Genomic DNA, 24,505 nt, shown 5'->3' on the forward strand with positions numbered 1-24,505 from the left:
CTTTTAATTATTTTGTCATGCTTTGGCAGCTGATAATTGATAGATTGTTTGTTATTTTCATGGAAATTAATTTTATCATGTAGAGCACTGTGTACCAATTAAACTATGTTGTTACCGGATCATAGATGTCTGACAAGGGGTTATTTTAGTGGAAATAACAAGAGTTGGTGTGGCAGGTTTGTGGTAAGATGCTTTCGGGATGCTAATCTGGCATATTAACTGCTTTCTCAAGTCTATATCCTCAGCAAGAAGCTGCTTTCCTATTTACAACAGAGGACACCCCAATTTGAATGGAGGATCTGTTGTCGGTAGACAAGGGTTTATGAGGTAAATTGCTCCTGTCAATCAGGTATGGACAGAGATGTTTGTCCCTTCAAATCCTGGGACTACACTACCAGGTTCCTTCTTCCAGTACCCTTCCATGATCTCTTGACATGACTATTGCCTCACAAAAGCATACTGATGCTATGTGATCTAAGAGCAGATGATAAACCTGGAACTCTACTGGAGACCTTGGCAATGGAGAACACGTGCAAACATAGAGGAATGTCAGAGACCCCAAGGTAAGTCTCTGATGGTCAAGTCAGTGAAGTGAGGGGGAGAGAGGAGACAAGCTGAAGAGCTCAGTGAGAATTGTGCAAAAAGGCAGGGTGAAGTGAGGTATACCGAGGTGAATGAGGATCAAGTATATAGTCTCTGGAGTATTGGAACGGATGGGGGCTCACCTATTCATAGGAGATGGACCTTGTTCTGGAATGGGCACATCACCCACACGTGGTCAGTGTTTCGGTCCAGCTGTCATGCCTGTGATTGACACGTTAGGTACATGTGGGTGGCCTTGGGCCCTCTTTAAATGTATTAGCACTAACAGTATTGGCTCGACCATGTGTTTTATCCAATGGTCTTGGATCTGCATGTGACATCTTGCCTCCTGAGTCTTGACAGTGTGCCTCCACCTACCTAGATGCTTAGGTGTTGCTTCCCCAGACAATTAAATGGACACATGTTGCAGACTTGTGTCACATGTCATCTCAGCCCAGTATCATGCTTTTTTCCTAGTGGGATTGGCCTTGGCTGCACTGCTCATGTCACTCTCAAGGATGAGGTAATCTTTGAATTGGCATGTCGGCTCATCCAGAGAGGGCACCACATGATGTCCGAGTTCGGCGAGGATATGAGGTTGCAGTCTGAAGTGAAGTGACTTGACCATTTTGCTCCCTGATTTTGTGCCACGTGTTGGATTCTGTTAGGTAATCAATTCTGGCTGCATCATATTCCAACTGGACCTTCATGAACCAATAAGAAGCATCCTAATTATCCTTTTGAGTGGAGTTGTTTGGATGTACTGCAGGTAGGGGTGCAAACCAGGCAGGCTGGACTGAGTTTAGGCTAAACCCAAGGCCAACCCTAAGAATTGGGTCTAAGGCCCGGGCCCGAGTCAAATGCCTGAACTGTCCAACCTGGGACCAGCCTGCACTGAAATTTCATGCACTCGGGTTGGGCTTGGGCTTGGGTTATTCAATCAGCCCATACTAAAATTTGATATTAATATATGTTTATATGTATGTTTGTATGCATTTATGTATAGTTTACCAAGAAAAATATGCATACATGCATGTGTGCATGTTGCATGCAAAAATGTGTCTATATGCATATCTGTATGTATATATTTGGGCCAGGCTCGGGCTGGGTTTGGACTACCTAAGGGCTAGGCCCAGACCCAGCCCAAAAAATAAAAAATCCCAAACTTTTTTTTGGCCCAATCCCAGCCCAAGGACCAAAAATCTAATCCCAACCCATGTGAAATTGTGGTCTGGGTTGGTTCAGGCTTGGATTGGGCTAGCCCAAGTTGCACCCCTAAGAGTTCAGGGCCAGCTCTAATGGTAAATGGTCCCCATGGTATGGACCATCTCCAAGCCATCAGGCTTCTGAAACCACTGCAAACAATATATTTTTCTTTAAAATTTTTCCTTTCTTTTGCTCTTATTCCTTCTATTGTTCTTTTCCAAATGTATCGGCTATATCTGACATACAAAACTGGTGAAAAAAGACCTTCAATTTTCTGCCTAGTTCTACTTCTTCAGACATACATCTACTTTTGTACCTTTATCTAATTATATTGCCTCATAGAACTTTATTATTTCTATTTGGAGTTAGGCGATTGGACTTAAGAGGACTCTACTGGGTTTGCACAGTTAGGCGATTGAACCCACTGTACTATAACTGTCATGCTCCTCGTCATCTATTTAATCCTTTTGATTACATTTCTGTGCACCCAATGGGCTTCTTCATAATTCATCAAGCATCCAATTTCCATCTATTAAGATCCTGTTATGGGTCCGAACAGTGCACTTTCAATTTTATCTAGGTTGGCCTTTTATATGGTACTGCATTTTTAATCTTATCCATCAATTTAATATTTTTTTTATATCAATGTGTCTATCAATATAATATTATCTTTACCATTATAGAGAGGAGAGGGGAGGCAAACCTGAACTGACCTAATTGAACTTGGATCTTTGTGCTAATTGGATTCATCCTGTAAATATAACTTCACAGCAGTACCTTTGCATGCAATACAGGTTCCAATTATTCAGGTGGAGTGATTTCTGGCATGGGGACAGAAATAAATAATACCCAATTAAACTAATAATTCAAAAAATATAGTAAAAATAAGAAAAAAAGTGACACTCCTGTATTATATGTAGTATGGGGTTGACAGAGGTGGTGCTTGTATTTCTATTTGTACTTTTTCCTTGCTATCCAGCAGTTTGTTAGCAGGCCGTTTTTTTTTTTTTTCGAATTAATGGAACTTTCACTTTTACTAGAAATAAAGTTTTCTTTCTGATTTCATTTTGAACTTTATTCAGTTGCCACAAGTGTTATACCAAGTGCCAAGTTTAGGCATGCTCTCCAAGTGCTGACAAGGCTGCATTCTTTAGTTTCAAGGTTTTTTAACACTAGAACTAGGCATGATGGGTGATAGAGAAAAAGGAAAATGGGAAATGAGAAACAATGGAGAGAGAAATGTCTTAACCAAAGCTGATTGTAGCCTAGAATGGGTTTAGTTCATTCATACTAAAGTACTGAACCTGAACCTAACTCCATAAGGAGGATAATGAACTTACTCCCAATTGAATAGGCAGTTTACATGATTATCCTGTGTTAGAATGCTCGAGTCAGGGGTATTTTGGTCATTCTGGATTATCTGCTTGAGAGTGAAAGGTCTATTGTATCTGAGTTTAAGTTATGTGTCCCATCTTCTATGAGGGACAAAATGGTCTTTCCTGTAACTCTATGTTTTTGAATAAATACAAGTGGGTCAGCTAGGGGAGGGTGATTTTGACTCTCTTCTAGTCTGGCCGAACCTTTCTTTCTTCTTCTTCTTCTTCTTCTCTACTTCAACCTAGAATCTGCTAGGGTTTACTAACATGGTATCAGAGCTGTAAGGTCGTATCCTCATTTCTTTCTTGCTGCTGTTCTCTTTCTGGGTTTGCCGCCAACTTTCACAATCATCTTCTTCCTTTTCGACTGACCTGAGTGGATGTTCGATAAGGGGCTGAAAAGGAGCTGTCGTTTTGTGGGCCTGGAGGTGAGGATGCCTCCGGTCGTTGCTGTGGTGGTCGTTGGAGTGGTATACTAAACCCTCTATTCAGTATCGAAGAGGGCTGAATGTGGACAGGTATGAACACTACTGTTGTTTGTCCAAGTAAGGGACTGTGAATGTTTCTTTTTGTTTCAAAAGTTGGTTGTGGTGGTGCTCAGTGTGACTGATATGCATCTCAGTCGTGTTCCTCCGCATTTCTCTTCGTATGTATGTTGAAAGAAGAGTTGTCGACTGCTGAAGTTCACAACAGCAGTAGATTGGTGGTGGTTGTGTCGTGGTGATTGGTGTATTTATGTTTCAAAATATTTAAAAGTGATCTCCTATACCTTGTGTGTAATCAGTTCTGCAGTGTGCAGCCCAAGTGTTTGATGTGAGGACTGAGTGTTTTCAGTCTTAGTGTGTTGATGGTGAATGGTTCTGCAGTGTGCAGCCCAAGTGTTTGATGTGAAGACTGAGTGATTTCAGCCTTAGTGTGTGGTGTGTAATGTGTATTTAAAGAAGCTGGAATTGGTGGTGTTATAAGTGAGATAAGTCTTGTGAAAGAGTGTGAGGTTGTGTTGTATATTTGAAGGTGAAATAATTAAGATGGTTTCATTTGAAAATGGGAATGATAACAAAACAGGTGTCATGCTTTCTCTAGACTATCTAAGTGTTCAAATGACATCCATCAAGTTGAATGGTGAGAATTATGTACCATGGGCAAAATCTGTGGAGGTGTTCTTGAAGGCCAAGAGGAAGGTAAAACATGTAAGAGAGGAGAAACCTCTCTCTGATTCCCCTGGGTTCAGTGACTGGGAACAAGTAGATGCACAGATAATGACATGGCTCTGGAACAGCATGGAACCAAAGATTAGTGTGAACTTCATGTTCCTAGATACAGCTAAGGAAATCTAGGATCATGCTAAGAAGTTGTACTCTGGACAAGACAATACAACTAGGGTGTATCAGTTGTACCAAGAGTATTTCAATTTGAAGCAAGGGAGTCAAAGCTTAGAAGAGTACTATGCAAGTTTGAGGAACATTCGTAATGAGCTCAATGTGTATCATCCTCTAACATCAGATGTTCAGATCCAACAACAGCAACGTGAGCAGCTTGATGTGACAAGGTTTCTTGTGGGGTTGAAGGCTGAGTATGAGCTTGTCAGAGCACAAATATTGGGAGGATCTGCTCTTCCCTCACTTGAAGAAGTTTTTGCTCGTCTTAAGAGGACATCCATTGAGTTGGTAGAACATTCTTCTCTCTCTGACAGATCTGGTTTGGTAGTGACTAAAGGGGGTGGTCGTAGAAATAGAAGTGGTGGTGTTAGGAGTGGACTCCCAAGCAACCGTGGTGGTCACATGTTTAGTAGGGCTAGTGGTCGGACTGGAGGCCGAGACTCAGGGGGAGGTCGGGGAAGAGGAAGGAGTAATACTCAGAGAAAGTGTACACATTGTGGTTTAGAGGGGCACACAGTTAATTTCTGCTATGATTTGCGTGGTGCACCCAACACTTGGGCTAACCATGCTAGGACTAAGGGTAGTGACACAATTACTGAAAGTCAGCAAACTGACCCAATCCCCTCCACATCTACTTGTGCTTCTGAGAAGGAAATGGTGAGTGTACCACGTGCAGTATATGAACAGTTCATTCAAACATCTCAGCAGAACACCGCTACACTTGCCCATTCAGGTATGGCTTGCTTAGCTTCCAAAGACTCACACTGGATCATTGACTCCGGGGCCTCGGACCATATGTTTGGGACTCATGATATATTTTCTTCCCTTTCCCACTCCTCCACACCTCAAACAGTTACACTTGCTAATGGTTCTACATCTCCTATCTGTGGTGTTGGTGATGTTAATCTCTCCTCCTTGCCTTTATCATCTGTTTTATATGTTCCTAAGTTTCCTTTTAACCTTATGTCTGTCAGCAGATTAACCAAGTCTCTTAATTGTTTTGTAACCTTCTACCCTTCTTCTTGTGTATTTCAGGATCTCAAGACGGGGAGGAAGATTGGTGGAGGGCATGGAGCAGGTGGATTATATTACCTTGATGGTGGTGGTCCTCCAGTAGCTTTTCAGTCATCTCTTACTCCTCTTCAATGGCACTGCAGACTTGGTCATCCTTCTCTCAAGGCCTTGAAGTTACTGGTTCCTTCTTTGAATCATCTTTCATCATTAGATTGTGAGTCATGTCAATTGGGTAAACATCATAGAGTCTCATTTAGTCCAAGAGTTGATAGTCGTGTCTCAAGTCCCTTCTCTTTAGTTCATTCCAATGTATGGGGTCCAATTAAAGTGGTGTCATACAATGGGTATAAGTATTTTGTAATCTTTGTTGATGACTTTTCAATGATGACATGGATTTATCTTATGAAAGATCATAGTGAGTTGTTCCCTATTTTTCAAAAATTTTATGTTGAAATACGCACTCAATTTGGTGTTCATATTAAAATTCTTTGCTCCGATAATGCCAAAGAATACAACTCCTCACCATTTCACCATTTCAGCAATACCTAGAACAGAACGGTGTAGCTGAATGAAAAAATCGACATCTTCTTGAAACTACTCGATCCTTGATGATTAATATGAATGTCCCAAAACATTTTTGGAGTGATGCTGTTCTCACATCCTGTTTTCTGATCAATCGGATGCCCATGTCAATCCTTGGAAGTCAATCCCCTTTCTCCGTGTTGTTTCCCACTTTATCTCCATTTCCTCTTACCCCAAGAATCTTTGGCTGTGTTTGTTTTGTTCAACACTTAGGGCCTGGGTTAGACAAGCTAGATGCTTGAGCTACTAAGTGTATCTTTCTTGGCTACTCAAGGACTCAGAAAGGGTATAAGTGTTATAACCCAAAATCCCATAAATCGTTTGTGTGGCCTGATGTCACCTTCTTTGAGTCAGTTCCGTTCTTCTCAGATGCTGGGGTCTCTTCCTCTCCCTCTGTGGTTCCCCTTCCTGTACCTGTTGTGGACATCCTTCTAGTAGCTCCTGTTTCTACTACAGATGCACATCCTATGCCTGTTACTACTGAGAAGCCGCCAATCACTCAACTGTATACTCGCAGAAGTGCATCGGGCCCTCCTCCACTTCAGCCCCTATCGACAGATCCTACTACTGCTCCTTCTCCTTCAGATCCTGATCTTCCTATTGCTCTGCGAAAAGGTAAACGTACTTGTACTTCTCACCCCATTTCACACTATGTTTCTACTGCTCACCTTTCTGCTTCTCATTGCAAATTTATATCATTACTCTCATCTGTTCCCATTCCCAAGACTGTCCAGGAAGCTCTTGCCTCCCCAGGGTGGCGGCAAGCCATGGAAGAAGAACTCTCTGCTCTACAACATAATCACACATGGAAACTCACTGCTCTTCCTTCCGGTAAGCACACAGTTGGGTGTAAATGGGTCTACACAGTGAAGTATCTTCCTGATGGCAGTGTGGAGCGATTGAAAGTGAGGTCGGTGGCCAAGGGTTATTCTCAGATGTATGGTGTGGACTATATGGAGACATTTTCTCCTATGGCTAAGATTCGTTCAGTTCGGGTGCTGATTTCATTAGCTGCTATGTATGATTGGCCTCTTGTACAACTTGACATAAAAAATGCCTTCCTGCATGGTGATCTAGTTGAGGAGGTGTATATGGAGCAACCACCAGGGTTTGTTGCTCAGGGGGAGTCTGGCAAAGTGTATAGGCTCAAAAAGGCAATTTATGGACTGAAACAATCTCCACGTGCTTGGTTTGGCAGGTTCAGTGAAGTGATGAAAGCCTTTGGGATGAAACAATGTCAGGTTGATCATTCTGTGTTCAGCTATAACTCAAAGGATGGGAAAATCTTGCTAGTCGTGTACGTGGATGATATTGTCATAACTGGGAGTGATAGCAATGGAATCAACAGGTTGAAGAATTTCTTACAGGATCACTTCAATACGAAAGATCTGGGGAAGCTGAAATATTTCCTGGGAATAGAGGTTGCGAGGTCAAAACATGGGATCAACCTATGTCAGAGAAAATATGTTCTTGATCTACTTGAAGAAACAAGGTTGTTAGGTGCTAAACCAGCAAAGATTCCTATGGAACTCAATGCCAAGCTGAGTGTTGATGCGGGTGAAGAGTTTGATGATCCTGGAATATACAGAAGGTTGGTGGGCAAATTGAACTACTTGACCATTACCCGACCAGATATATCATTTGTTGTGAGTGTGGTGAGCCAGTTTATGCAACATCCTCGGGTTCCTCACTGGGAAGCTGTTCTGAGAATTGTTAGGTACCTAAAAGGTGCTCTAGGTCGTGGTTTGTTATACCAAAGTGGAGGAACTCTTGAGATGCTGACTGGGCTGGTTCTATATTAGACAGGAGATCAACTATAGGGTATTGTACCTTCCTCGGTGGCAATCTTGTAACTTGGAAGAGCAAGAAACAAACAGTGGTGGCAAGAAGTAGTGCAGAAGCAGAGTACAAGGCTATGGCCCATACCACATGTGAGCTAGTATGGCTGAAGAACTTGCTTCAAGAGATGGGATTCTCAATTGACAAACCCATGAAACTATACTGTGATAACCAAGCTGCTGTTCACATCTCTTCCAATCCCGTCTTTCATGAGAGAACTAAGCATATTGAGGTTGATTGTCACTTTGTAAGAGAGAAAGTGATAAGTGGGGTGATAACCACATCTCATGTGAGCTCAGGAAATCAGTGGGCAAATCTCCTCACAAAGGGATTGTCTCGGGGAAGAATAGATTACATTTGTAACAAGCTGGGACTATATGATATATACTCTCCAGCTTGAGGGGGAGTGTTAGAATGCTCGAGTCAGGGGTATTTTGGTCATTTTGGATTATTTGCTTGAGAGTGAAAGGTCTATTGTATCTGAGTTTAAGTTATGTGTTCCATCTTCTATGAGGGACAAAATGGTCTTTCCTGTAACTCTATGTTTTTGAATAAATACAAGTGGGTCAGCTAGGGGAGGGTGATTTTGACTCTCTTCTAGTCTGGCCGAACCTTTCTTTCTTCTTCTTCTTCTTCTTCTTCTTCTTTCTCTTTTCTTTCTTCTTCTCTACTTCAACCTAGAATCTGCTTGGGTTTACTAACATCCTGCACCATTGCCATCTATAATTTATCAGAGTACCTAATTCACAAGCTAAATTATCTTCCCTGTGACTATTGCCATCTATAATTTATCGGGCTTTTCATGGTATTGGTAAGGTGAACTCGTAAATATTGCAAGGCTGACCAAATAGTCTTGTGGAGCCATTCTATTTTTGGCTATTTAGTATGTAAAATGTTCTAATGTTCACATGCTATGGAACCCTTTTGTGTACAACTACTGAAAGATTTTTTTCTTTAGTTATCTAGTTGTTATTTGCTCAGTCGATTTTCATACCAGCAACAAATATTTCTCTTTATTCCTAGAAAAAAATCCCCCCACCCCTACCATCATCAAAATTTCCCTTATATGAGCAAACTCATCATTAAATTCTCCCTTATTATTTTTAATTATGTTGTATCCAGTTGCACTTTGGTTGTATAAATGCATATTTTTGTATTCTCAAGTTTTCTCATCTGCATTATGATGGGCATTCCTTAATTTGGCTATGCATCGAATTATATTGAGGTAATAAGTTTGCTTCTAATGCATTTGGTTTTCTTCAGGTTCAGTGAAAATATTGTCAATGACCCTAGTTACGTGGATATATTTCCAGCTTCACGCATTCCAAAATGCATTCAACATCTCCTTAGACCCATTTCTCGTCCCATGAATGGTACACCCAGTGAACCATTATGGTCAAGAGGTGGCATAAAAGAAAAGGGATTCAGGATAACAACTGACCCTGGTACTCTATCCTCTGTACTGCAATGGACACCTGATGCTGAGGTAACTTATGTTTTATGTTTGGTGGTAACAGTTCGCTAATTAAATAGACCTAACGAGTTGTTTTAGTTAGGGGTGCAACTTGGGTTGGCCTGAGTTAGCATTAGCATTTTACACTTATTCGAGTTTGGGCCTTGGGCTAGATCCATTCAAATTTTGATAAGCCCAATCCCCTTAGTTTTAGTCTATTTTCACAATTTCTATGGCGAGCTTGTATATGTATGTATATACACAGTTTTCTTGCAATGTCTACCTTGAAGAATGGATTAGTGGAGGAATACTTCCCATGCTAAATATCTATGCTGGCAATGGCTTGGTCAGGCAAAGAAGGATTCAGGGTGGGTGGAGTCTGGAGACTAGCTTTAGAGGTTGAAGCTAAAAAAATCCTCTTTTAAGAATGGAGGAACGCTGGTGAGAGAGGGGAAGAGAGCAACAATGATCCTAGAAGAAGATGCAAATCTTTGGTTGAAAGGGTTCATTGAGGGTTCGATATACTCTATCAAACAAACTGGATGGAAGAGTTGAGTGACGATGGCAAGGAAGTTCTTTGAAGCCATCCTGAAATGTAACAGTAGAGGATGGTTCATAGAGGTCTTGGAATCCTTTGGGAAAGGAAAAAAACAATTGATATGCCTACCGGAAGGAGAGACAAATGATGGCTGGAGGGTGTTTGCAGACAAACTCCAAGACTTAATGCTTCTAATAGAAAAAAAAGGGAGATAAGAGGGGAGAGTAAAGATGTCGAAAGAGGCGATGGAAAATATTGACTCGAAAATGGTATCGGAGTCAGACAAGAAAGCAATTGATTCAAATGTTGATAATCTGAGCCTGCCAGAAATCACAATTAGCAACTCGACAAAAATACATAGATTAGGATTGGAGGTGAAAAAAGACATTTGGGAGCAAAAGCTTGCATTATTAGCCGGAAAGGAAATACAAGCAATGTTCAAAATATTGATACGCCTGATACGCTGGTAGAGGTGTATTGATAGCCTTTTTTTTTATTTTTTTAGTTTTTTTTTTTTTCAAATCTGGTTCAGAGGGGCCAGTTGAAGGTCTGTCCACCCCCTGAAGTGGTCGAAACCCCGATACACCCTCTGTAGGGGCATATCGGGAATTTCTCGATATGATACATATCGGCTGATACGGCCCGATACGTGTTTTGATACTTTGAACCTTGGATACAGGATTAGAACTCAGTGGGGAAAACAGTAGTAGAGAAATTAAAAGTTAATTCTGAAGAATTGTTGACTCCTTTTTGTGAGACAAGGGCAGTTATGGATGTGGGTCTTATGGAGGTTGAATTGGCTTTGGTAGAAACAGAGGAATGGCAGGTCGTCATAAAAAGGTGGCACTTGTCATGCAATGAAGTTGAAGTTGCAGAAGGAAGCTTCACAGTGAAACCATTGGGGCTTCCTTTCAACTTGTGGAATGGAACGATGCTTACCGTGATCATTAGAACCCTGGGTGGGATCCTTGAAAGTTTTGACACGAGTGATCTGCATGCAGTGAGAGCTAGGATCTTCAGTGTGAAACCTGAAGATATTCCAAGATTGTTGGCTCTTTGTGTTGATGGACTGTGGAGGAAGATATGGCTGGTGACAGGAGTAGAGGTGGCACTCTGGCATCATTTTCGCAAGGAGGAAGACAATGCTGAGCTAGCCAGGGTGAGCCTATGTGGAGGAAGAAGAGAGGGTGATGAGGGCAAAGGAGCTGCCTCTTCGCCTTCTGTGGAAGTCGAACAGTCAAGCCCCAAAAGTCGAGTAAATGCATTGGAAGAGTAGGAAAGTTGTTCAATTTTTTTTTTTTTTTGAAATTAAAAAGAATTAATGGTTGGTTCCTTGTTCACTGAAATGGTTAAGAGGGGGCTCGGTCTGATCAGGGGCAAGGTCAAATTACAAAAAAGTTCTCTCTGACCAAACCGAGGTAAACTTGGGTTAGACAGGATTGAACCAAAGGAAGGATATTTTAGTAAGAACCGAGTCATGTGAGTTGGGTTTCAAAGAGTGACGGGAGACATTTGTGGTGGTCTATCTTCTTCTCCAAAAGTGTTACAGCAGTCCAAAGGCCAAAAGAGATCGAGGAAAAGAGGTTTGATGAAGAGAAGGAGGTACACACAGATTTTGTAAGTGGCCTTCAACAGGAAAAAGAGGGGAACGATGGAGACATTCAGGAAGGATCTAACGACATGGACAAAGCTTTGGAAAAAACAGAGGAAGAAGATTTGGAGGAGCAAAAAGTAGCGATGGAGGAAGAGAAGAGCAAAAAGGTGATTAGGACTGTGCAGGAAAGAGATGATGTTAGAGTCAAGGAAGAGAAGGGAGATCATTCAAGGAGATGAGATAATTGGGGTTGAAGTGACGAAGGAAACAAGAGAAGAGGAAGAGTTAGGAGGGGATGGAGGAGGAGAAGGGGATAATGGTGTAGTAGAGGAGAAAGAAGGGGATAATGGTGTAGTAGAGGAGAAAGAAGGGGACAAAGGAGCAGGGTATGAGGGAGGGGGAAGCGAGGGTGTGGGAAGTAAAAGTCGGGATGGGGTTAATACTTATAAAAGGAAAAGATAAAGAACTTTTCGTTTAGAAGAAAACCGGGGGGGGGGGGGGGGGGGAAGCGGACTCAGGGGAGGGCTCTGGGGAGGAAACTGAGGATGATCCAATGATAGATGAAGTACATAAGATAGAGAAGAATTGTGACATTGAAAAAGTGGTAAATAAGGAAGTGAAGTCAGCTGGAATTCTGGGTTTGTTCTTCTGGAAAGGAGTTTGCGAAGGAAGCATTTAGGTCTGTGGAAGAAAGAAATGGGGAGAGCGAAAATAAAGGTGATCCAGTGGTTGACTTTAACTCAAGTAATTTAATTCTTCAAGGGATGAAAGAGCCAATTGGAGACTGTAAGAATGGAATCAAGGAAAGGGAAGCAGAATTGGAGGGGGGTGGAGGGGTCAGATAGGGGCCAAAAAATTGAAAGCTATGGAAGCTTTAAACACAGCTAGAAGATGCAGAACTCAGAAGAATAGAAAAAAGCAAGGATATAAAGAGCTCTGTTTGGCATTGGGCCCAAACTTTTCTGGTTTGGACTGCAGCACTTGATAAGTTCCTAACCGCAGATCGGCTGCTCAGAAGGGGGATGCTGCTTCCTAGTAAGTAGTATCTGATGTCCCTTCTATAATGAAGCTCCTGAATCTTCCAGTCACATTTTCATTCACTGTAACTTCTCTCAGCAGCTCTGTGAAATGGCTGTCTCCTGTTTTGGTGTTTCCTCTTGCCCACCTGTTTCTGTTGTACAACTGCTTCAGGGGTGGACCCTAGAGGGTCTGAATGTAAGAGGCAAGCTGCTTTTGAAGATTTTCCCAGCTGCTATCCTTTGATCCCTTTGGAAGGAAAGGAACAGCCGAATTTTTGACAACCTTTCCAATGACAGCTTCTGTCAAAAACAAAGTTATAGGCTTTTTATATTCCTGGTTAAGTGTACAAAGAGCATTCACTGGAGTTCAGCTTTTTTTCTTTTTTGCAAGCTGGACCATTCTTTATCTGCCTTCTCAGATCTTTTTGTAAATCCCCATTGTATAGGTCCTCATTCACTGGTTTCATTGTTTCATTTTGCAATACAATACTTTACTTTCTTCAAAAAAAGAAAAGAAAATAGTAAGGCAACACAAAAATGTAGTCAAAAGACAACAAGAAGTTTGTATACATAATTCGAACAAGAAGACAGATGAGTCGGAGTCATTTATGGGGGGGGAGGGGTTGTTTTGGGTCTTTTGTTGGATGGCAGTTGTGGGTGTTTGGGGTCTTGTAAGGGCATTAGTATTGTTTGTTTTGATGATCGGGGTTGTGTTTGATCTCTGTTCTATATTGTTTATGTGTATTTTTTGTAAGGGATTTGGTTTTTGAGGGGTTGGCCATGTTTGGGTTGGTTTGGGCTGGTTGGGTTTTGTTTTATCTTTGTTGGGTGTTCCTTGGATGTTTCTTTTCCCTTGGGTGATTGCTTATCACCTTTTCTTGCATCTTCTTTTTGTTTAAGAAATTTTTTCTTTATCTTCAAAAAGAATATTAATGTTGGTTTAAGTGCATTGAATATTCATGAATACGTACATGTCCAGGTTCGGAAGCAATCATACATTCAAGGAAATTCTGCTCCTCGTGCAAACCTAAGCGTCCTTGACAAGCTTATAGCATCTCGTCATGAACTTGCACAGGTCATTTTTCTTCACTTAAACATGCTCTTCGATATTATGAACTGCTTCTAAATGTATTCTATGGTTGATTTATTCCATTTGTTTATGCAAATTGTTTTATATGATAGAATCCCTAGAAAGATAATATGGTAGGTTTTGGAAAAGAAAGGAGTACCTAACAGGTAAATGGTTGTAATAGAAATATGAATGTTATGAATTTTTTTTTTTTTTTGAAAAGGTAAGGTAAAAATTTTATTGAAGAAGAAAGAGAATAGAGTACAACAATTTCCTGGAAGAAAAAGGACTAGCCAGGAAAACTAGAAAGGATAGGATAAAAATAAACATATTTTAGGTACTTAGGATTTTTTTTAACAGTAAAAAAAGAAAATGAAAATACACCCTATAGAGGTGATGAGGCAGCACCTCCAGAAAGAGCTAAGAACAACGGGAACCCAATGCCCAAAACAAAAGACCCCCAAACATCTTGTTGTAAGGCTTATTTAATTGTTACTTTATAGCTGCTGTTAGTAGGCTGACTTCTTAGGATACTGTCAGTTAGTTACTTGTCTTTTTTTCTTATTATTTTTTGGTTCTAGGGTGTGCCGCCAGGGGCATACTTGTAATTTCTATTCCTTTATTAAGTTAATATAAATAGAAGACTGGCGGCAGCCAGTTGTACCTTTTTTCTCTCAATCGTACCTCTCTTTTTCTTCTCTTTCTCTCTCTCTCTCTCCCACTCTCCACAAATCATTACACATCTTATATTATCAAACCTCCCCAAAAACAGAAGAAACCAGAAAACAGAGCTAGAAACATCCCCTTGGGAAAAACAAGCTGAACCCATAACCAATATATATATATATATATATATATCAAACCACAGACATCCAAACCTCTCCCTCTCACCTGCTTCCATTCCAACAATTCCCGTCACTCTTCATCAACAATATCTAATTCCTCTCTTTCACCTTCATCCCAAGCCTCACCCTCTTCCCCAACTGCATTCCTCCTGGTAATTTCCTTTCTCCGAGATATTTACTTTGGGGAATTCTTCAGTTTTATCCCTTCCTGTCTCCCTCTCCCCCTCTCTACTTTCATCTTCAATCTCGACCTGAACTCTTCCTTTTCTCTCATTCTTCCCTCTGTCATCAGTCATTACACGTCCTTTCCTCCCTCTCCCTTGTAGGTGCTTTCTCACTCTGATTACTTGAATCGATGTCCTGAGCCTTCTTGCCTGAGTCAGCTTCTAAACAATCAGCTTCACCATTGTGTATCAGATAGTTCTAAGCTCTGGATTCGATCTTTGCTCCTTTCCTCTTGTAGATTCTTTTAAATCTACAGCAAGGACCATCCCCGACCAATCCTTGTTTGAGATGATGAAAGACCTTGGTAACATGAACAATTTGTCCGTTACTGCCTTACTGGATCCTTTTGTTTTTCTCAACTCCCCTGCCTTGGGACTCTCAGAATTAGTCACCTTCAGAATGGCTTTAATTCTTCTCCTACCTAAATCCAACCCCAATTTTCCTACAAATACCGGTGACCTCAATTCTTCTTCTTCCTTCACCCTCTTGGAATTCTCATCATTCATGTCTCCCCCCACTTCCTAGACCATTTCTCTGCTGCTAAGATCACAGGAGGGAGCCTTGCTTCTTGAAGTGATGAAACACATCTCTTCTCTTGGATTTCCTCCCTTGTCAAAATTTTCTTCCATTGCAGCTATTTCCACTAAACCATCACCATCCTTTTCCTTGTCTGAAATTTTGACAGCTTCTTTCTCTGATTGTACGTTTTTATCATTGGCTAAAGCTTTTTCTTGTGAATCGCCTTCTTCAACTATCCCATGATAATGCTTGAGGAACTATCTTCTCTAAAGTTGTTTCCCCTTTTCTCTTCAGCCTGGTAATGGACATTTTTAATTATCTTTTTGATAAGGCTAATCTTCTTAGTCTAGTTAAAGGATTTGAAGTGGGAAGAGGCAAGATTCACATTTCCCATTTACAATTTGCTGATAATATCATTTTATTCTTGGATGCCTCCTTAATCAACATCACAAACACAGAGGTTAATTGAACACTTTGAATTAATCACTGGATTGAGGGTTAACTTCTACAAAAGTGGTATAGTAGCACTAAATGCAATGGAAGAGGAGCTTCTAGAAAACTTTAAATCCTTGTTAGGATGTAAAGTGGAGAAACTTCCTATTTCCTATCTAGGATGCCCCTTGGAGGGAATCCAAAAACCTTCAACTTTTGGGGGCCGGTGGTGGAGAGATGTGAGAAGAAATTAGCATCTTGGAAGAAGTGTTATCTTTCAATAGGGGAAAGCTTACTCTCTTAAACGCCTCTCTAGCAAATGTGCCAGTCTACTTTCAGTCTTCCAGATTCCGACCAAAGTCAAAAATCAGTTGAGAAGCTTCAAGGGAATTTTCTTTGGGAAGGAGGTGGGGAGAAAAGAAACCACTTAGTCAGTTGGGAACAAGTCTACAAGCCTAAAGAGGAAGGAGGTTTGGGAATTGGGCACTTGAAAGGGAAAAATTCCTCTCTCTTGGGTAAATGGCTTTGGAGGTTTCCTAAAGAATCCAATGCTTTATGAACAACTGTCATCTCAAGCAAATATCGGTCCTATACAAATGGGTGGGATAGAAATCTTCATTTGAACAAGATAAAGTCAACAAGTCCTTGGAAAGGTATAATCTCCACCCACACCTTTTTCTTTCCTTTTATAAGATATAAAGTGGGAAATGGCTCAAAAATATAATTTTGGAAAGGCATTTGGTGGGGATAATCTACCCTTGCTACCTCTTTCCCCAAATTTTTCAACCTCACCCTAGACCAAGAACCCACTGTCTCTTCTTGCCTTCCAGACCAAACTGCCAAAAACACCCTAAACCTTTGTTTAGAAGACCTCAAGGGACCCAGAGATTTCTGAAATAACTGCTTTATTTCAGACCCTTAAAGAAGCCTACATCTCCCCCTCCTCTGATACCTGTATCTGGACTCTCCACCCAAATGGTGTTTTTTCTTCTATGTCTATGTTCAAGGCCCTGATTGCAAGTGAACATCATTCATCCTTCCCAGTCAAGAAGATATGGTGCAGCCATGTCCCATCCAGAGTGTTTTTTTGTCTGGGAAGCTTGTCTTCATAGACTAAATACTTATGATATCATACAGAAAAAATACAGGGGAAGACTTTCTATCTCTCCCCATGTTTGCATTTTATGCTTGAGTGAAGGTGAATCAGCAGATCACATCCTCCTTCACTGTAAGCTCACCCAAAACATATGGCTCCATTTCTTGAGAATGACAGGTTACAACTGGGTTATATCAGAGCACATTCTGGATTTCTTACATGAGTGGCAAGGAATAGGCCTAAGCAAAGGGTAAAGTTTATTGGCAATCTGTGCTACATGCAGTGATGTGGGGAGTTTGGGACGAAAGAAATAAACGCCTATTTGATAATAAATTCAGGCCCCTTGGAGAGTTAATTTCAGATATCACATACCTTTGTAACCTCTGGACAGTCAATTCAGATCTGTTCAAAGGAGTCTCAATCAATGACCTCAATGGAGATGCTCACTCCTTTCTTTTTCTTTCTCACACTCAACAAGCAATCTTGAGGCAATCAGCTATTCTCAGTGATGGAGTGGTGACCCTAAACGTTGATGGAAGTGCTTTAGGTAGTCCTGGCTTATCTGGTATTGGAGGCATAGTAAGGGATGAAAGGGGCAACATATGCTGCACTTTCAGTGGTTCAATTGGACTAGCTGATTCCACAAAGGCTGAAGTGATGGCCACTCTCACTGGAATCAAAATAGTGAAAAAATTTGGGAATTCAGAACTTAACCATTGCAGGTGACTCAGAAAAGACTATAAAATGGTTAAGGAACAAGGAGGGGGACCTTGGTGACTGAGCCACTTTTTGGCAAGGCTAGGGACTCCTTGGACTGTTTAAATGCAAGTTTAGTTTGGATTCCTAGGGAACAAAATCATATATCAGATGGTTTAGCCAAATGTGGTGAGTATTTGGATCATTTGTATAGTGACAAGCTTCCTCTGTAATCTTTTGGGGATCCTCCCCTACTTTGTATATCTTCTCTTGTACTTCTTCTTTCTTTAATGAAATTTCGTTAACTTAACCTCAAAATTTTGTTTAAAATCCTTCGCCTTCAGACGCAGAGCATTATCCTTCCTCACCACTCTACCTCCCTTGAACGACCATCCCCGAGCAAACCTCCTTTCTAAGCTCCCACGGTTCAGACAAGAATTCCGAGCAAACTTCAAGGAAGAAGATAGACTAAACATATCATCCATAACAGTTGAAACTTTAGAGATCACGTGCTCAGTATTCGGATTGATTGCAATAGTAGAAATTGGTCACATGCAAAGACCATTTATAGCACCTCTGAGAAGAAGTCATCTATTGAAAGTTGATGGATCTAGAAGAGTTACGGGCAGGGATAAAAAATTTGCAGCATATTGGTGATCCACCGATACGTGAAATATGACAAGTTTTGGGGTAAGACCTGTTTCAGGGGGTAGCCAGGCCTTATATTGACTCCCCAGAACTTGTTTGAAAAAAAAACTAATAAAAAATATACAAGTGCATTATTTTAAAGTCCAATACTTTGAACCTTGGGTAGGGATAGGCAAAAAAGGACATTAGTTGCAGTAATGTTAAATGGTTTGAGGACCCATAATTTAACAATGGATATAGCACTGAACAGAGTTGAACGACAGGGTAGGATTTATGTAGCCAACCCCATATGGTTGGGAGAAGGCTTAGTTGAGTTGAGTTTAACATGATTAATGTTTCATGGATCTCAGATTTAAATTTCATAAGTGGTTGGATTTCTAAATTTTGGCAATGTAAAAATCAATGACTTATTAAACAGAACAGAATGGTAAAACAGGAGTCATGTAGCTGACCCCATATAGTTGGGGCAAGGCTTGGGTGATGATGGTGGTTAATTTCTAAATTTTGGGAATGTAGAAGTGAATGTCTCATCAAAAAGGCTCTTCCAAAGGCAATATCAAAACTTGGCAACATCACCAATTGAAAGAATCAATTAAAAGGTGGAATGCAGGCGAACCATTTGCTGAGATTGATTGGGAGGAAGAGAATGCCTTGATAGATGAGGAGAAGAAAACGAAAAGATGGATGGATAAGAGGGAATTTGACAGGTTGGCATACCAAGATGAAATCCATTGGAAGCAATGCTCCAGGGTGTAGTGAATTATCAAAAAAAAAATGCTCCAGGGTGTAGTGGCTGAAGGAAAGGTGACAAAAACACCTTTTTCTTCCATAAGATGGCCAACGAAAGAAGGATAAACTAGTGATTTAAAAGGTGTACCTAGGTGCATAGGCGAGGTGCATTTTAAGGTATGCGACTTGCCTAGGTGCACAGGAGAGGTGCATTTTAAGGTATACAACTCGCCTAGACCCAAAGCGCAGCATTTTGAAAAGGTGTGCACCTGGTATGCCTTTGCTTTAGCCCAAGCATGTGCCTTTTCAAAATTTGTGCTTTTGTGCCTTTGGTGAGTGAGTGAAGCAAGCGATGCAAAGTGGAGTAGAATTATAAAATCATTTTGAGCTTGCCTCCAGGAGCTTGGTATAAAGGCAGATCATAGAATCAGGAATACAAAATATTTAAAACCTCGTTAGCTTGAAGTAATGAAATTGGGAAAGAAAATAAAGAAATTGAGAGTCTTACATGCTTAAATATGTCTTATATGTTATGTTTGATTTTATTTTTAAATTTTCATTCTGAATGTGTTTTACATGTTATGTTTATGATTTTATTTTTGAAGTGTGTGCCTTGCCTTGTGCCTTGGATGCAAAATGCCCGTTGCACTTTTAAAACATTGGGATAAACACAATTAAGAAGCTGAATGTTCATGATAGGGTGATTGAGAGAGAAGAGGAACTTGAGAGGATGATAATTGACTTTTACATATATCATTATTTTGATCCCTTAAGAGTTGGACCAAAGTTGGATGGTTTAAACTTCGATGGAATCTCAAAGGAGCAGGTAGTAGAATTGGAAATGCCCTTTTTAAAGGAGAAAGCAGCTAGCGGGACAGAGTTGGGGGAGATTTTTTGGAATTTTTTTGAGTTACATACTTGTAATCTTGATCTGTTCCTGTATCTTAGTTTAGCTATTGTAGTGTAGAAGGTTTTGTGGAAGGTTACGGTTGGGTGTTATCTTAACTCCCCCTGGGTTCTATGAATCTTTTTTTCTTTTAATGAAAATTTTTATTCTGATTGTAAGTACATGCAGTTCCTCTCTGTCGTATTCAAGATAAAGGTATCAAAATAAAACTACACACATGCTTATAACAACATGGAAGGCCATCCTGAGCTTGTGATAAGCTCAAAAGACTACCCTAAGCCTGCGATGAACACAGAGAACCGTCCTAGAACCTGCAATGAGAACAAAGCATCGCCTGAAAGTTGTAAAAAAGAACAACAGTAAAGCATCTCAGGGATACCCGCCTTCTGCCACGTGGCGGTGAGGAAACCCACGACAGGTTGTAGCCTACACGTGCTAGGTGAGAATCCTAAAGAAAAGGGAAACTTTGTCTTTAGGGGATCTCACTAGACATGTGGTGAAACCCCAGTGGCGTTCCCTCGATAGGTGACATAAAGAGAAGGATTCCCTTTCCTTATGGGAATCAAATCCTTTTGGGTCCTTCTTCTTAGGGTCTTGGGATCCCCCCTTATAAAAGGGGGAATAAAGTGAAAATCAGAGGACCCTTCAATTACTCTTACCACCCAACTTTGTTGAAGCCCTTCATAAGCGAAAGCCTACCCATCATTTCCCCTGTGCCCTTAGCTTGGGTCTTTCTTCGTCCTTCAAGGAGACCGTCTCTTCTAGCCTCACCACCGTACTTACACTGATTCTTCAAAAAAAAAAAAAAAAAGGGAAGGGGACAAATCCCTTGGACCAAATAGCTTTACCATATTGTTCTACAAGAAATTTTGGAGGTTGGTGAAAGAGGATCTGATAAAGGTACTAAATGAATTTCACTCTTGAATAGCCTAGGAAAGGAGCCTTGGATCAAAAAGATTTTAGGTCAATAAACTTAATAGGAAGCATGTACAAATCGTCGCAAAGATCTTGGCATCTAGGCTGAAACTGGTGATGGGCTTATCTCTATTTCTCAAGGAGCTTTGGTCCACAACAAACACATCCAAGATGGAGTCTTGTTAGCGAACAAGTTAATTGACTCTACAAGAAGCAGTCATAAGAAGGGCTTAGTTTGCAAAATTCATCTATAGAAAGCCTATTATTGTGTGAATTGGGCTTTCCTGGACTACATGATGTGTAGGATACACTTTGGGAAAAAAATGGAGAAATTGGACAAAGGTATGTCTCACTACTACCAGGTTTTCAATCCTCTTAAATAGGCTCACAAAAGGCAATTTCAAAAGCTCCAAGAGCCTTAGACAAGGTTTCCTCATTGTTGTTCCTCATAGTGATGGTGAAAGTGAAATTGTAAGAAAGAAAGCTTATTTGATTGTATATAAGCTGTGAAGGAGAAAGAGAGAAAGAGAGAAGAAAAAAAGTTGCACTCCTAGCCGACCCACTTGTGAAGGAGAAAGAGAGAAAGAGAGAAAGAGAAGAAGAAAGGGTTTAAAGTTACACTCCTAGCCGACCCACTTGGACTGAGGGCTCTACCTTTGAACCCCTGAGCAAGCCCATCAAGGCAAGCCCAAAGAAGTCCATATCAAGGTCTTAAATTCTTAATCCCTATAAAAAAGTTTTTATAACTTCAAGTATCTTTTAAAAATATCTTTTATTAGGATAAATGAATGAGCAACATTTGCTAAAATGGGATTCTCTACGCTCTGAAAACCACATATTTTCTAATGTTGCTCATTCATTTATCCTAATAAAAGATTTTTAAAAGATACTTAAAAGTTATAAAAACATTTTTATAAGGATTAAGAATTTAAGACCTTGATATGGACTTATTTGGGCATGTCTCGAGGGTCTTGGTATAAAGGCAGCTCGTAGAATTAGGAATGCATAATGTTTAACATCACAATAGTTATTTGAAGTAATATAATTGGGAAAAAAATAAAGAGACTAAGAGTTTACGGGCTTGATTTTACTTTTAAATTTTCATTTTAAATGTGGTGTACATGTTTTTTGTATTTTAATTTGAGATAATAGGTTTTTTTTAAATATTTATTTTAAAACTTAAGTTTATATTTTTAATTAATATTGCATTTAATATTTTGAGTTTTTTGAATTTTTTTGCATTTTTTATTTTTTACTACTTTTTGCATTTTTGCACCTTGCTTCAAAAAGGCGTGTGCATTGCCTTGTTGCACCTTACACCTTGGGCGCAAAATGGCCCTTGTACTGTTTTTTGCATGGGCACTTTTAAAACACTAGGGAAGGTCAGAAGTGGGTTGAGAAATAAGGTTCAATGCATTTTGCCTCTTTTGTTAAGTTAGGGCGGTAGTTTAGTTGTATCTTGCTGTTTTTTTTTTATTTTTTTCATTTGAGTTTTTGTGGTTTTCCTTGATTTTTTGGAGGTTGTGGTTGGTTTGTGGGTTTGCTTCTTTTGTGAAATGGATTTTATGACATTGTTTTTGTTAGAATAATGTTAAAATAACTTAGTTGCAGATGTTAGGGCCTGTTTGGATAATTAATGTGTTTTTTATTTCGTTTTTTATTTCTGTTATGTCTGTTATTGTACTCAGGGGCACAGGGTCTTTTCCCTTGTTATTTCTGTCGCCCTATATATAGTAAAATAAAGACTGGCGCCACCAGTACTGTTACATTGCAAAACCTTCTCTCTTCTCTTCTCTTCTTCTGCTCTTCTCTTCTCTTCTCTTCCTCTTATCTCTGGCCGGCCACACTGTCAAGATAGTATCAGAGCAGGAATGATGATTAAAAGAGAGCAGATCGATCAACCCTATTGTCAAGAGAAGATCGATCAACCCAAAGAACAGATCGAACAGACTAGCAGAACAGAAATCTGATTCTGGACTACAAAATAGCTACAACTGGTACGGTTCTCCCTATTTTTCTCTTCTTTACCCTCCTTGGTCATGTGCCGAGTGAAAACCCTATGAATCTGGGGCGGCTGAATGCTGTCGAACCTGTGTAACCCCAGTTTTCTTGGATCGTGTGATCCTGTTCATGTATTAAGATAACTATAGGTCAAGGATGACCTGTCTTCTCAATGGTTTGAGTTGACTATAAGTAAGAAGGATCTCTCCTGCTAATTAGTGGTTGTTAGACATTCTGGAATTCTGGTAGGTGGGGACTGTTAAAACTATACAGGTCTGAAATCTGCCGAATATTACCTCAGTTTTTGTCCGGAATTTGGTACTGTTTGTGCTCAACCTGGTTGTTAAACCCAAGTGTGTGGGTGTGAACTGAGTGGAGCATTGTTTTGTGGAGTAAGGAGGGGTCCTAAGTCTGGTGTTTGGGACTGATTAACTGCTTGACCATGTCGACTGAGAATTCTGCTACTTCAGAGATCTCAGGGAGCCACAATGGAGTGAGTGGGAGAATGGATATGAGCTTTCCCATGGCTGTTATTCCCTTTGATGGTCAGAATTACCTTGAGTGGTCTAGGGGAATAAAACTCTACATCACTGCTAGGGGGAGAATAGGATACATCAATGGGAGAGTAAAGGAACCGAAGTATGTAAGTGCTGAGCATGATAGGTGGAACCAAGAGAACAGTATGGTGATGTCTTGGCTCTTGGTTTCAATGCTGCCACAAGTAAGGAAGACTTTTATGTGGGCTCAAACTGCTTTTAAGATATGGGAACAAGCGAAGTCCACTTATTCAGAACAAAGACTATTGTGGATGCATTCGTGGGAAGAATTACCGCCGCCAACAGCAGCAGTGAGGGGGGGTCCACACAGCAGCTTATCTTGCCATGTCAGCTCTCCTTGCCAGCTCGCCAATAGTTTACTTATTCCAGTTCTGTTCTTACTTATCTATTAGAGATAGGAATTGAGTTCTGTTAGAAGTCTGTTAGAAGTAGGAGTTCTGTTCTTACTTATCTAGTTCTTACTTATCTATTAGAGATAGGAACTGAGTTCTGTTAGAAGTCTGTTAGAAGTAGGAGTTTGATTTAAAGTTGGATTGTCCTAGCTTAGTCGAATGGAGTAAGGAGTCTCCTCTTGTAATCTCCTATTTAAGGAGCTGTGATTTGGGAATAAAGTATTCAGTTTTCCAGTCAAGAGAAGAAGTGAGGAGAGTTCGGGTGGTCTCTTGGACAAATCACCCATTTGGTTTTCCACAATAGGGTCTGCACGCAAGGGAAGGCGCAAGGGGAAGCAAGAGGTTCTCCCCGTGGACCGACCCGTGACGAGATCCTATGCCCGGGCCCATAACAGAGACACTATGCCAAGATATATCAACTACAAGCTGAATCTTCTACTTGCAAGCAGGGGGAGAGGAGTCTCTCAATGTACTATTCTGATTTGACATCAATATGGGAAGAACTTGATCACTATCAGAATGTGAATTGGAAGTGTGATGAAGATGCAAAGGCCTATAAGTCACTTGTATCACAGCAACGAGTGTTTGCCTTCCTCCTAGGGCTGAATCCGTCATATGAGTCCATCAGGGTACAGATCTTGGGTAGTAAAGACTTGCCATCAGTCCAGGAGGTGTATGCCTTGGTGCAGTCAGAAAAAAGCAGAAGAAGTGTGATGAATGGTGTAGAAGGGGAGTCAGTTGCCCTAGCTGTCCGGGTAAATTCAAATACAAATGTCGGAGGTGGCTTTAAAAGGGGTGACACTCAGAAAAAATCAGAAGATAAAAGCAAGCTTTGGTGCACTCACTGCCAGAAGACACAACACACGAAAGATACATGCTGGGATCTCCATGG

The 24,505-nt window shown here is 40.6% G+C and overlaps 1 protein-coding gene across 2 annotated transcripts in view; it reads left to right on the forward strand.

Moving 5' to 3' along the window:
* The window catches only part of LOC104611543 (Zincin-like metalloproteases family protein), a 69,710-nt gene that overhangs the window by 7,133 nt on the left and 38,072 nt on the right, over positions 1-24,505 (forward strand). For both annotated transcript variants that reach the window (XM_010278639.2, XM_019200129.2), the window contains 2 exons: positions 9,242-9,464; positions 13,562-13,657. In XM_010278639.2, coding sequence (XP_010276941.1) covers positions 9,242-9,464; positions 13,562-13,657 — 319 coding nt within the window. The remainder of the gene's footprint in view (positions 1-9,241; positions 9,465-13,561; positions 13,658-24,505) is intronic.

The sequence above is a fragment of the Nelumbo nucifera genome, chromosome 4 (assembly GCF_055504915.1).
Source record: "Nelumbo nucifera cultivar China Antique chromosome 4, China Antique-T2T, whole genome shotgun sequence".
NCBI lineage: Eukaryota > Viridiplantae > Streptophyta > Magnoliopsida > Proteales > Nelumbonaceae > Nelumbo > Nelumbo nucifera.